Consider the following 14,635-nt stretch of genomic DNA (forward strand, 5'->3'; position numbering starts at 1 on the left):
AACCAGGCCTTTGGGTATCAGGGCGTGGTATCAGGGGTGGTATCAGGGCGTGGTATCAGGGGCGGTATCAGGGCGTGGTATCAGGGCATGGTATCAGGGCGTGGTATCAGGGGTGGTATCAGGGGTGGTATCAGGGCATGGTATCAGGGCGTGGTATCAGGGCGTGGTTTCAGGTCGTGGTTAACACAGCCGTGTACTTAGTTTTCTTCAGAGGCTGTCGCTTCTGACAATATACCTTCTTGGGGCTCCTTTGAATCGTAATCTTTAGGATTCGTATATATTATGCACTTCTTTACATGAACAATGCTCTGCCGCTGTTGGCTCTGTACAAAGAGAGCGTCCAACAGCTGCAACATGTTCAATTCCATTAGATCCCAACTTTTAAAAGGAATAAGCATGCGCAGCCTAAAATCCTCAGTCAGGACACCATCACGAAGGTTTTGGTTGCGGGTTTACTCGTTGCAGATATAGAACTCCACGCAGCCGCATGGAAGTCCGTTCTTTCTTTCTATTTTCACCCTGTGAAATATTCTTCCTGAGGAGTCAGGGGCACCTTCCCAACGGGTCTCGTAGTCCGTGAACACGCTATACCCCTTGGTGATAAGTCTCAGTTCAGGACACACAACCTTGCGAAAAACTGTCCAGTCTTCAACCCCGTAGTCCACTCCTAAAGTCTGGTCTGTATATTCTTCTCCTTCAGCTACCGTATAGAGGTTCACTCTACAGGCCAGGTAATCAAACCGATACCCCCATTGCTGTCCATTAGACATCATCACTTGATCTTTCAGTGCAGTTGCAGGCCATATTTGGGTTCTATACACATTTAGAAACCGCTTTTTTTGGCGCATTGTATATTGTGGCTTTATACTTTATACTTTATACCCCCCCCCCCCCCGGACATTCCTGTTTCATAGACCACAACCCTAAGGGCAATAAAATAGGTGGGGTGTGGGGCCATCCTCTTTGAAATGTTCAAACACATCCCCCCCCCAGTTCAACCAGGTCCCTACACATCAATCATCATGACAACTTCAGAGGAATAGATGCACTATAGATATAAAATAACACACCCTCTAACACGTGACAACAGGAACAGGATGCACTTATATGGCCATAACCACGTGACACCTTCCCGCAAGGATACTATTTATATACTATTTTTATTTACTAACACTATTTATACTGATACTAGGTAAACACTATTTATACTGATACTGGGTTAAGCCTATTTATACTGATACTGGGTTAACCCTATTTATACTGATACTGGGTTAACCTGATACTGATACTGGGTTAACACTATTGAAACTGATACTGGGTTAACCCTATTTATACTGATACTGGGTTAACCCTATTTATAATGATACTGGGTTAACCCTATTGAAACTGATACTGGGTTAATCCTGTTTATACTGATACTGGGTTAACCCTACTTATACAGATACTGGGTTAACCCTGTTTATACTGATACTGGGTTAACGCTATTGCTGCAATGCATAGTTGTCTTCTGGGTTCAGCCTTGTAGCTGCCTTTATCAACTGGGTGAAATGTAACAAATGACATGGCCTCAGAGTTGGGAGATAACCAGGCCCAGTTTAAATCACCTTGAGAACCATTTCATTATTTCTCCAGAGCAGCAAGGGAACCTAGAGACTCAACCTTTGTAGAATCACAATAACCTATATTCTCCAAGTACATTTTCACATACATACAGTTGAAGCGGAAGTTTACATACACTTAGGTTGGAGTCATTAAAACTCGTTTTTCAACCACTCCACAAATTTCTTGTTATCAAACTATAGTTTTGGCAAGTCGGTTAGGACATCTACTTTGTGCATGACACAAGTCATTTTTCCAACAATTGTTTTCAGACAGATTATTTAACTTATAATTCACTGTATCACAATTCCAGTGGGTCAGAAAGTTATATACACTAAGTTGACTGTGCCTTTAAACAGCTTGGAAAATTCCAGAAAATTATGTCATGGCTTTACAAGCTTCTGATAGGCTAATTGACATAATTTGAGTCAATTGGAGGTGTAGCTGTGGATGTATTTCAAGGCCTACCTTCAAACTCAGTGCCTCTTTGCTTGACATCATGGGGAAATCAAAAGTAATCAGCCAAGACCTCAGGAAAAAAATTGTAGACCTCCACAATTTCCAAAAGCCTGAAGGTACCACGTTCATCTGTACAAACAATAGTACGCAAGTATAAACACCATCGGACCATGCAGCTGACATACCGCTTCAGGAAGGAGACATGTTCTGTCTCCTAGAGATGAATGTACTTTGGTGCGAAAAGTGCAAATCAATCCCAGAACAACAGCAAAGGACCTTGTGAAGATGCTGGAGGAAACAGGTACAAATGTATCGATGTCCACAGTAAAACGAGTCCTATATCGACATGACCTGAAAGGCTGCTCGGCAAGGAAGAAGCCACTGCTCCAAAACCGGCGTAAACAAGCCAGACTACGGTTTGCAACTGCACATGGGGACAAAGATCGTACTTTTTGAAGAAATGTCCTCTGATCTGATGGTCTGAAAAATAGAACTGTTTGGCCACAATGACCATCGTTATGTTTGGAAGAAAAAGGGGGAGGCTTGCAAGCCTAAGAACACCATCCCAACTGTGAAGCACGGGGGCTGCAGCATCATGTTGTGGGGGTGCTTTGCTGCAGGAGGGACTGGTGCACTTCACAAAATAGATGGCTTCATGAGGGAGGAAAATTATGTGGATATATTGAAGCAACATCTCAAGACATCAGTCAGGAAGTTAAAGCTTGGTTGCAAGTGGGTCTTCCAGATGAACAATGACTCCAAGCATACTTCAAAAGTTGTGGCAAAATGGCTTAAGGACAACAAAGTCAAGGTATTGGAGTGGCCATCACAAAGCCCTGGCCTCAATCCTATAGAAAACTTGTGGGCAGAACTGAAAAAGCGTGTGTGAGCAAGGACACCTACAAACCTGACTCAGTTACACCAGCCCTGTCAGGAGGAATGGGCCAAAATTCACCCACCTTATTTTGGGAAGCTTGTGGAAGGCTACCTGAGACGTTTGACCCAAGTTAAACAATTTAAAGGCAATGTTACCAAATACTAATTGAGTGTATATGAACTTCTGACCCACTGGGAATGTGATGAAAGAAATCTACTACTACTCTACTATTATTCTGACATTTCACATTCTTAAAATAAAGTTGTGATCCGAACTGACCTGAGACTGAATTTTTACCAGGATTAAATGTCAGGAATTGTGAAAAACTGAGTTTAAATGTATTTGGCTAAGGTGTATGCAAACTTCCGACTTCAACTGAAGGTAGGATCTTAATTTGAGTCAGTTTATTACAGCAGGAAAATATTCCTGCAGCAACAGGAAATGTGAATTATGTGAATTATAATGGACTTTGTTGTAGTGGTTGATACATTTTTTGTAAATAAAACTCATGTCTGAAATCTTTAAGTTACAAACTTCAGAAGCCTTTTTAACCCTCAAATACACTACAAGTTGATATGTTGCTGCTAGTGATAGACAACATTTAGAGACAGAATACAGACAGAAGAGTTTACACAAAGTTTCCCTACAACATTATACACAACTAGGTAGAGTGAGCATAGAGCTATAAGAGAATGAACAGTGGATATACACATATACAGTACAGTTGTTAAACAGTTGATATAAAGTACAGTGGATATACAGTGGATATACAGTACAGTGACTATACAGTTTATATACAGTACAGTGGCTATATAGTTGATATACAGTACAGTGGCTATACAGTTGATATACAGTACAGTGGCTATACAGTTGATAAACAGTACAGTGGCTATACAGTTATTATACTATAGCACAAAAACATCCCGTGGCGTACTGCATTAGCATCGAATTGCCCCCACGATATGCAACTTTTCAGGGAAGTTAGGAACTGATATACACAGGCAGTTAGGAAAGCTAAGGCTAGCTTTTTCAAACAGAAATCTGCATCCTGTAGCACAAACTCCAAAAAGTTCTGGGACACTGTAAAGTCCATTGAGAATAAGAGCACCTCCTCCCAGCTGCCCACTGCACTGAGGCTAGGAAACACTGTCACCACCGATAAATCCACTATAATTGATAATTTCAATTAGCATTTTTCTATGGCTGGCCATACTTTTCACCTGGCTACCGCTACCCCGGTCAATTGCCCTGCAACCCCCACAGCAACTTGCCCAAGCCTCCCCCATTTCTCCTTCACCCAAATCCAGATAGCTGATGTTCTTAAAGAACTGCAAAACCTGGACCCCTACAAATCAGCTGGGCTAGACAGTCTGGACCCTCTCTTTCTAAAATTATCTGACACAATTGTTGCAACCCCTATCACTAGCTTGTTCAACCTCTCTTTCGTATCGTCTGAGATCCCCAAAGATTGGAAAACTGACGCGGTCATCCCGCTCTTCAAAGGGGGAGACACTCTAGACCCAAACTGTTACAGACCTATATCTATCCTACCCTGCCATTCTACAGTCTTCGAAAGTCAAGTTAACAAACAGATCCCCGACCATTTCGAATACCACCGTACCTTCTCCACTATGCAATATGGTTTCAGAGCTGGTCATGGGTGCACCTCAGCCACGCTCGATATCATAACCGCCATCAATAAAAGACAATACTGTGCAGCAGTATTCATCGACCTGGCCAAGGCTTTCGACTCGGTCAATCACCACATTCTTATTGGCAGACTTAACAGCCTTGGATTTTCAAATGACTGCCTCACCTGGTCACCAACTACTTTTTAGACAGAGTTCAGTGTGTCAAATTGGAAGAGCCTGTTGTCCGGACCTCTGGCAGTCTCTATGGGGATGTCACAGGGTTAAATTCTCGGGCCGACTCTTTTCTCTGTATACATCAATGATGTCACTCTTGCTGCTGGTGATTCTCTGATCCACCTCTATGCAGACAACACCATTCTGTATACTTCTGGCCCTTCATTGTACACTGTGTTAACTAACCTCCAGACAAGCTTCAATGCCATACAACTCTCCTTCAGGGGCCTCCAACTGCTCTTTAAATGCAAGTAAAACTAAATGCATGCTCTTCAACCGATATCTGCCGCACCTGCCCGGCCGTCTAGCATCACTACTCTGGAGGGTTCTGAAAATGTAGACAACTACAAATACCTAGGTGTCTGGTTAGACTGTAAACTCTCCTTCCAGACTCATATTAAGCATCTCCAATCCAAAATTAACTCGATTATCTATTTCGCAACAAAGCATCCTTCTCTCATGCTGCCAAACATACCCTCGTAAAACTGACTCTCCTACCGATCCTTGACTTCGGCGATGTCATTTACAAAATAGCCTCCAACACTCTACTCAGCAAATTGGATGCAGTCTATCACAGTGCAATCTGTTTTGTCACCAAAGCCCCATATACTACCCACCACTGCGACCTGTACGCTCTTGTTGGTTGGCCCTCGCTTCATACTCATCGCTAAACCCACTGGCTCTAGGGCCTCTATAAGTCTTTGCTAGGTAAAGCCCCACCTTATCTCAGCTCACTGGTCACCATAGCAGCACCCACCCGTAGCACGTGCTCCAGCAGGTATATTTCACTGGTCACCCCCAAAGCCAATTCCTCCTTTGGCCGCCATTCCTTTCAGTTCTCTGCTGCCAATGACTGGAACGAATTGTGAAAATCACTGAAGCTGGAGACTCATATCTCCCTCACTAACATTAAGCATCAGCTGTCAGAGCAGCTTACAGATCATTGCACATGTACATAGCCCATCTATAAATAGCCCACCCAACTACCTCATCCCCATATTGTTATTTATTGTTTTGCTCCTTTGCACCCCAGTATCTCTACTTGCACATTCATCTTCAGCACATCCATCACTCCAGTGATATTTGCTAAATTGTAATTACTTTGCCACTTCGGCCTATGTATTGCCTTACCTCCCTAATCTTACCTAATTTGCACACACTATATATACATTTTTTCTATTGTGTTATTGACTGTATGTTTGTTAATTCCATGTGTAACTCTGTGTTGTTATTTGTGTCACACTGCTTTGCTTTATCTTGGCCAGGTCGCAGTTGTAAATGAGAACTTGTTCTCAACTAGCCTAAATAAAGGTTAAATAAAGGTGAAATAAGGTCTCACCAACCTCCTATGGTACAAACACAAACAGCAAAATATATAATAAAAATGCAGTGGTAAGATCAGAAAATAAAATAAAAAAGTTCAGTCATGTTCTAATAGTCTGATGAAAACAGTTTAGGTTGATAATTTAACAGGCAGATAGAACTGGGATAGAAGCTGTTCTAGAACCTGTGGTCCAGAAACTGATGTAACAGGCAGATAGAACTGGGATAGAAGCTGTTCTAGAACCTGTGGTCCAGAAACTGATTTAACAGGCAGATAGAACTGGGATAGAAGCTGTTCTAGAACCTGTGGTCCAGAAACTGATGTAACAGGCAGATAGAACTGGGATAGAAGCTGTTCTAGAACCTGTGGTCCAGAAACTGATGTAACAGGCAGATAGAACTGGGATAGAAGCTGTTCTAGAACCTGTGGTCCAGAAACTGATTTAACAGGCAGATAGAACTGGGATAGAAGATGTTCTAGAACCTGTGGTCCAGAAACTGCCTAGCAACAACTGGTCCTCACTAGACTGGTGCCCTGCATTTTTCAGGTTTTGTTTTCTGTGTTTGTGGGACCACTTAGTTCTGGAATGAGGTGTTTGTTTGTTCTCAATTCCATCAGAAATCTTGGTCCTCATTTGAAGGTCCTGTGTCAAGGTCTTATCAATTATAGGAAGATGTATATGTGTGAGTGAGTGTCCAGTGTGTGTTTGTGTGTGTGTGTGTGTGTGTGTGTGTGTGTGTGTGTGTGTGTGTGTGTGTGTGTGTGTGTGTGTGTGTGTGTGTGTGTGTGTGTGTGTGTGTGTGTGTGTGTGTGTGCGTTAGGTTAGTGTGTGTGTGTGTTCTGTGTGTGTGTTTTCCTGCGTGTGTGTGTCCAGTGTGTGTGTCCAGTGTATGTGTGTGCCATGTGTGTCCTCTGTGTGTGTCAAGTGTGCTTGTGTGTGTGTCCAGTGTGTGTGTGTTTGTGAGTGTCTGTGTCCAGTGTGTGTGTTTGTCCAGTGTGTCTGTGTCTGTGTGTGTGTGTGTGTGTGTGTGTGTGTGTGTGTGTGTGTGTGTGTGTGTGTGTGTGTGTGTGTGTGTGTGTGTGTGTGTGTGTGTGTGTGTGTGTGAGAGAGTGTCTGTGTGTCCAGTGTGTGTGTGTGTGTGTGTGTGTGTGTGTCCAGTGTGTGTGTGGGGTGTATCTGAACTGTTCTCTCAGGGTTCAGGATCACAGAAAGAGACAGACAGAGTTACCATGGTTATTATTTCCAGGAATAAACTGGCCCATGACACAGGGACACCGAGTCATAAACCATAAACCCTGGATAGAGGGGCTCAGTGAATGTGGAGGTGAATGTGTCCAGTATGTGTGTGTGTGTGTCAGTGTCTCTGACACAGGGACACTGAGGAGTCATAAACCATAAACCCTGGATAGAGGGGCTCAGTGAATGTGGAGGTGAATGTGTACAGGTGGGTCAGTGTGTCAGAGGAGACTCTGTAGAAGGACAGAGTGCCGGCTGGCCAGTCCAGGTACACTCCTACTCTGTGAGAGCTGGAGGAGGGGACGTCTATGGTAGTGGGTTTATTATTGTGCTTGGCAAAGTAACTGTTGTCAGGGCAGTTCAGACTCCAGGACTTGTCATTGTATCCAAGACCACAGTCATTACCCCCTCCTTCTTTCCTGTTGATTCCTTTATATGTCATTCCTATACCAACCTGTCTCCCACTCCACTCTACCTCCCAGTAACAGCGCCCAGTCAGACCCTCTCTACACAGCACCTGTGGCCAGTCCTCAAATCTCTCTGGGTGATCAGGATACGGCTGCTCCTCTGTCCTACGTGTCACCTTTCTGTTCTCCTCAGACAGAGAGAGGAGTCTGTTTACTGTGTTTGGGTCCAGTGTGAGATCACAGACATCTGATGGATGAAACCAGACACAATATTTGAAATCATCATCATTCACATTAGAATGTTAACTCACTTTTCACTAATTCATTTAATGTAGATGTTTCTAGGTATCAAAATGAGAAGTTAAGGTAACTTGAGACTTGTTGAATGATCATATGTTATACTGTATGGTAATATAAAACACACTGATTCCCATTAATTACACACACACACACACACACACTCACACACACACACACACACACACACACACACACACACACACACACACACACACACACACACACACACACACACACACACACACACACACACACACACACACACACACACCTGTGTGCATCATGAACACAAACACACATTTCTTATGTAACATGAACGCGCCACACACACACACACATTGTCAAATCAACTCTTTGTAAACGTTGGTGTCCCTGATTTCTGCTTCTGTAGAACTACAGCTGATATTTAATATGACCAAGTAAGTAATGATGGTGGTCTTTGACTTTTACTTAACTTGAATTAAGACTTATTCTTAATCATATTCTTCACAGCAATCAACACTCACATTTTCTAAGCCCAGGTTTCATTGTGTACTCTCCACCATGTTCCACACTGTAGCGGTAAGCAGAAGAACAGACAGTCATTGAGGGATACACATGAACTCAAACACACACACACACACACACACACACACACACACACACACACACACACACACACACACACACACACACACACACACACACACACACACACACACACACACACACACACACACACACACACACACACACACACACACACACACACAGTCAGCATATACCTTTGTCCAAGTGTTGGTATGAATGTTTGTCTTAACTAGCCTGATAAGTCAAACATGTCTGATATGAACATGGACATAAACCCTCTACATACTTGAGTTTCTCCAGTCTGCAGTGTGGATCCTCCAGTCCAGCAGAGAGCAGTCTGACTCCTGAGTCTCCTGGGTGATTGTAGCTCAGGTCCAGCTCTCTCAGGTGTGAGGGGTTTGACCTCAGAACTGAGACCAGAGAAGCACAGCCTTCCTCTGTGACTAGACAGCGTGACAACCTGCAAACAGTATGTAATGTCACCTTTAATTTGAGGGTATTTTAATACATATCTGTTTCAAGTTTTGAAATGAAAGCACTTGATGTATCTAGTCCCCCTATTTGAAGAATTCATAAGTATTCTGACCAATTAACTTAAAGTGTATTGAAGTAGTCAAAAGTATAGTATTTGGTCTCATATTCTTTGAACACAATGACAACATCAAGCCTGTGACTGCCATGATTGAGAAAGATCATGAATGAATCTGGGATCCTCCTCAATTTTCACCTAAAATGACAGACCCAAATCTAATCCTGAAGCAAGGATATGCATATTATTGATACCATTTGAAAGGAAACAATTTGTAGTTTGTGGAAATGTGAAAGGAATGTAGGAGAGAATATAACTCAATAGATCTGGTAAAAGATAATACAAAGAAAAGCCAACCAATCTTTTTTGTACCGTCTTTGAAATGCAAGAGAAATGCCATAATGTATTATTCCAGCCCAGCTGCAATTTAGATATTGGCCACTAGATGGCAGCAGTGTATGTTCAAAGTTTAAGACTGATCCAATGAACCATTGCATTCCTGTTCCAAATGTTGTATCAAGACTGCCCAAATGTACCTAATTTGCTTGTTCATGTTCAAAACTGTGCACTCTCCTCAAACAAAAGCATGGTATTCTTTCACTGTAATAGCTACTGTAAATTGGACAATGCAGTCAGATTAACAAGATTTTAAGCTTTCTGACAATATCAGATACGTCTATGTCCTGGGAAATGTTCTTGTTACTTAATAAAACCTCATGCTAATCTCATTAGCCTATGTTAGCTCAACCATACTGTGATCCCAAAGCAGTTAAATGAGTGAGAGAGTTACAGAATCTACAAGAAAACATACCAACCTCTCAAAATTAACCTCAAATAAAAGGTGACATTCTGTACTGTCACCTAATAAGAAACATTCTATCTCAAATCTAAAACGCTGGAGCATAGCACCAAATTTAAAACCGTAAGCTTCACTGTCCAAGCACATATGGTGTGGACTATGTGTGCCTGGTAAACACATGTGGATCTGGTGAACAGTTATCACTTGTTGACAACCTACAGGAATACTGACCTCAGAGTCTCCAGTTTACAGTGGGGATTCCCCAGTCCAGCAGAGAGCAGCTTCACTCCTGTATCCTTCAGGTCATTGTTACTCAGATCCAGCTCTCTCAGGTGTGAGGGGTTTGACTTCAGAGCTGAGACCAGAGAAGCACAGCCTTCCTCTGTGACTCCACAGCCTGACAGCCTGACAAAGAGATCATCATGATTTCACAAACACACTGTTAATTTAATGTTATTTCAACACCTGTAGTGTAGAAGGACAATTTAACGAGTGGCAGATGGCAGATGCATTTAGTTTATTCTCCCAAACAACATATAGAATCATTTTCCGATATTTTAATACATATCTGTTTCACATTTTGAAATGAAAGCACTTTATGTATCTAGTTCCCCCATTTGAAGAAGTCATAAGTATTCTGACCAATTCACTCATAGTGTATTAAAGTAGTCAAAAGTTGAGTATTTGGTCCGATATTCCTTGAACACAATGACTACATCAAGCTTGTGACTCAAACTCGTTGGTTGCATTTGCAGTTTGTTTTTGGTTAAGTTTTGCAAAATATTAAATTGATGGATGATATCTGGGGTATTTTTCTTTGTAAGTGAGTAGATAACATGTTTCTAATTACTACTAAATTAATCCTGATGATGCCATGATTAAGAAAAATCCTAAATCAATCATGAAAAATTATGAGTGAGAAAGTGGTCCCGTGTGGCTCAGTTGGTAGAGCATGGCGCTTTCAACGCCAGGGTTGTGGGTTCAATTCCCACGGGGGGACCAGGGTTCAATTCCCACGGGGGGACCAGGATGAATATGTATGAACTTTCCAATTTGTAAGTCGCTCTGGATAAGAGCGTCTGCTAAATGACTTAAATGTAAAGTTACAGAGGCTACAACAAAACATGCTAACCTCTCACCGTTACCAATAACAGAGGCTACAACAAAACATGCTAACCTCTCACCATTACCAATAACAGAGGATACAACAAAACATGCTAACCTCTCACCAATAACAGAGGATACAACAAAACATGCTAACCTCTCACCATTACCAATAACAGAGGCTACAACAAAACATGCTAACCTCTCACCAATAACAGAGGATACAAAAAAACATGCTAACCTCTCACCATTACCAATAACAGAGGCTACAACAAAACATGCGAACCTCTCACCATTACCATAACAGAAGGGGTATGATCTTTGTGCCTCTGTAACTTTCTCATTCATCATTATTCACGATTAATTAGTAGCATCCACATGAATGTAGAAGTGTTCAGAAACATCTTCTATTCTTACTGACAATACAAGTGAAGTGACTCCAAAATGACAGGACATTATTCACCATTCAGTTTAAATTAGGAAAAACATCCAAAACGGAACCAAGACAAACTGCAAATGAATTCAACAAGTTTGTAGAATCACAAGATTGATGTAATCACTGCAGGCATGGAATTTGGGACAAAATACTAAACTTATAACTACTTAAATACAATATAAGTGAATATGTCCAAATAATGAAGACTTCTTAAAATGGTAGAACTACAGTGCCTTGCAGAGGTATTCATCCCCCTTGGTGTTGTTCCTATTTTGTTGCATTACAACCTGTAATTTAAATTAATTTTAATTTGGATTTCATGTAATGGACATACACACAATAGTAATATTGTTGAAGTGAATTGAAAAAAAATTATTGTTTCAAAAAAAGTATAAAAAACTCAAAAGGTAAAAGTAGTGAGTGCATATGTATTCACCCACTTTGCTATGAACACTTAGTGTATTAAAGTAGTTCAGAAACATATTATATTCTTACATATACATAAATACATAGATAAATAAAGTACTTTCATATCTAAACGGTAAAATATATATGTATGAATACCTTTAAATAAAAGGTGACATTCTGTACTGTCACCTAATATGAAACATTCTATCTGAAATCCAAAATGCTGGAGCATAGCACCACATTTAAAAATGTAAGCTTCACTGTCCAAACACGTATGGTGTTGACTATGTGTGCCTGGTAAACACATGTGGATCTGGTGAACAGTTATCACTTGTTGACCAACTACAGGAATACTGACCTCAGAGTCTCCAGTTTACAGTGGGGATTCCCCAGTCCAGCAGAGAGCAGCTTCACTCCTGAATCCTTCAGGTCATTGTTACTCAGATCCAGCTCTCTCAGGTGTGAGGGGTTTGACTTCAGAGCTGAGACCAGAGAAGCACAGCCTTCCTCTTTGACTAGACAGCTTGACAACCTGCAAATAGTACAATTATTTTAAAATCACACTGCTACTCTTTGGTGTTGAAAAAATATATTTTTTAAACGTGCCATATATATTCATAAATGGATGTATCATTATTAGAAATGACAAAATATCAAAGTACTTTTTGTAGAGAGAGAAATGTTTAGTACAAATATTTGAGTAGACTGACCAGACCAGTATAAAAAGCAGTATCAGTCAAAAGACAGATAGTGAGGTATCAGATTTAGATTGTATTGAGTATACAGTCCACACCATATCCATTTTGACAGTGAAGCTATCATTTTAAATGTGGCTCTGTACTCCAACATGTTGGATTTCAGATCAAATGTTTCATATGAGGTGACAGTATATAATGTCACCTTTTATTTGAGGGTATTTTAATACATATCTGTTTCACAATTAGAAATAAAAGCACTTTATGTATCTAGTCCCCCCATTTGAAGAAGTCATAAGTATTCTGACCAATTCACTTATAGTGTATTAAAGTAGTCAAAAGTTTAGTATTTGGTTGTAAACTCGTTGGTTGCATTTGCAGTTTGTTTTGGTTGTGTTTTGGGTTATGTTTTGCCCAATATTAAAATTCTGGATGATGACTGGAGTAATTTTCTTTATAAGTGAGTAGATACCATGTTTCTAGACACTACTACTACCAATAACAGAGACTACAACAAAACATGCTAACCTCTCACCATTACCAATAACAGAGGCTACAACAAAACATGCTAACCTCTCACCCTTACCAATAACAGAGGCTACAAAAAACATGTTACCCTCTCACCATTACCAATAACAGAGGCTACAACAAAACATGCTAACCCCTCACCATTAGCAATAACAGAGACTACAACAAAACATACTAACCTCTCACCATTACCAATAACAGAGACTACAACAAAACATGCTAACCTCTCAGCATTACCAATAACAGAGGCTACAACAAAACATGCTAACCTCTCACCATTACCAATAACAGAGGCTACAACAAAACATGCTAACCTCTCACCATTACCAATAACAGAGACTACAACAAAACATGCTAACCTTTCACCCTTACCAATAATAGAGACTACAACAAAACATGGTAACCTCTCACCATTACCAATAACAGAGGCTACAACAAAACATGCTAACCTCTCACCCTTACCAATAACAGAGACTACAACAAAACATGCTAACCCCTCACCATTACCAATAACAGAGGCTACAACAAAACATGCTAACCTCTCACCATTACCAATAACAGAGGCTACAACAAAACATGCTAACCTCTCACCATTACCAATAACAGAGGGGGTATGATCTTTGTGCCTCTGTAACTTTCTCATTCATCATCATTTACGATTCATTCATGATTATTCATAATCATGGTAGCATCCACATGAATGTAGAAGTGTTCAGAAACATCTTCTATTCTTACTGACAATACAAGTGAAGTGACTCCAAAATGACAGGACATTATTCACCATTCAGTTTCTATTAGGAAAAACATCATCCAAAACACAACCAAGACTAACTGCAAATGAATTCAACAAGTTTGTAGAATTATAAGCTTGATGTAATGACTGCAGGCAAATAATATGGGACCAAACACTAAACATTTGACTACTTTAATACAAAATAAGTGAATTTGTCCAAATAATTACGACTTTTTTAAATGGGAGAACAAGATACATGACGTGCTTTAATATCTAAAATATAAAACAGATATGTATGAATACCCTCAAATAAAAGGTGACATTCTGTACTGTCGCCTAATATGAAACATTACATCTGAAATCCAAAATGCTGGAGCATAGGACCAAATTTAAAACTGTAAGCTTCACTGTCCAAACACATATGTTGTGGACTGTGTGTTCCTGGTAAACACATGTGGATCTGGTGAACAGTTATCACTTGTTGACCAACTACAGGAATACTGACCTCAGAGTCTCCAGTTTACAGTGGGGATTCCCCAGTCCAGCAGAGAGCAGCTTCACTCCTGTATCCTTCAGGTCATTGTTACTCAGGTCCAGCTCTCTCAGGTGTGAGGGGTTTGACTTCAGAGCTGAGACCAGAGAAGCACAGCCTTCCTCTGTGACTCCACAGCCTGACAGCCTGACAAAGAGATCATCATGACTTCAAACACGTTGTTAATTTAACATCAAGAGTGTGGAAGGACAATGGCAGATGCATTTGGTTTA

At 40.8% G+C, this 14,635-nt stretch overlaps 1 protein-coding gene and 1 non-coding gene across 2 annotated transcripts in view; one reads left to right on the forward strand and one right to left on the reverse strand.

The window, feature by feature from the left end:
* Positions 1-868: 868 nt before the first annotated feature.
* Positions 869-14,635, reverse strand: part of LOC129832829 (NACHT, LRR and PYD domains-containing protein 12-like) — a 28,712-nt gene continuing 14,945 nt past the window's right edge. Inside the window, exons 7-12 of the mRNA XM_055896875.1 lie at positions 14,376-14,549; positions 12,273-12,446; positions 10,198-10,371; positions 8,925-9,098; positions 8,575-8,621; positions 869-8,015 (exon numbers count right to left, since the gene is read on the reverse strand). Coding sequence (XP_055752850.1) covers positions 7,480-8,015; positions 8,575-8,621; positions 8,925-9,098; positions 10,198-10,371; positions 12,273-12,446; positions 14,376-14,549 — 1,279 coding nt within the window. The 3' untranslated portion in view covers positions 869-7,479. The remainder of the gene's footprint in view (positions 8,016-8,574; positions 8,622-8,924; positions 9,099-10,197; positions 10,372-12,272; positions 12,447-14,375; positions 14,550-14,635) is intronic.
* trnae-uuc (transfer RNA glutamic acid (anticodon UUC)) lies at positions 10,892-10,968 on the forward strand. The gene has a single exon. It is a non-coding gene; the product is annotated as a tRNA-Glu (tRNA).

This window comes from Salvelinus fontinalis, chromosome 34 (genome assembly GCF_029448725.1).
Source record: "Salvelinus fontinalis isolate EN_2023a chromosome 34, ASM2944872v1, whole genome shotgun sequence".
NCBI lineage: Eukaryota > Metazoa > Chordata > Actinopteri > Salmoniformes > Salmonidae > Salvelinus > Salvelinus fontinalis.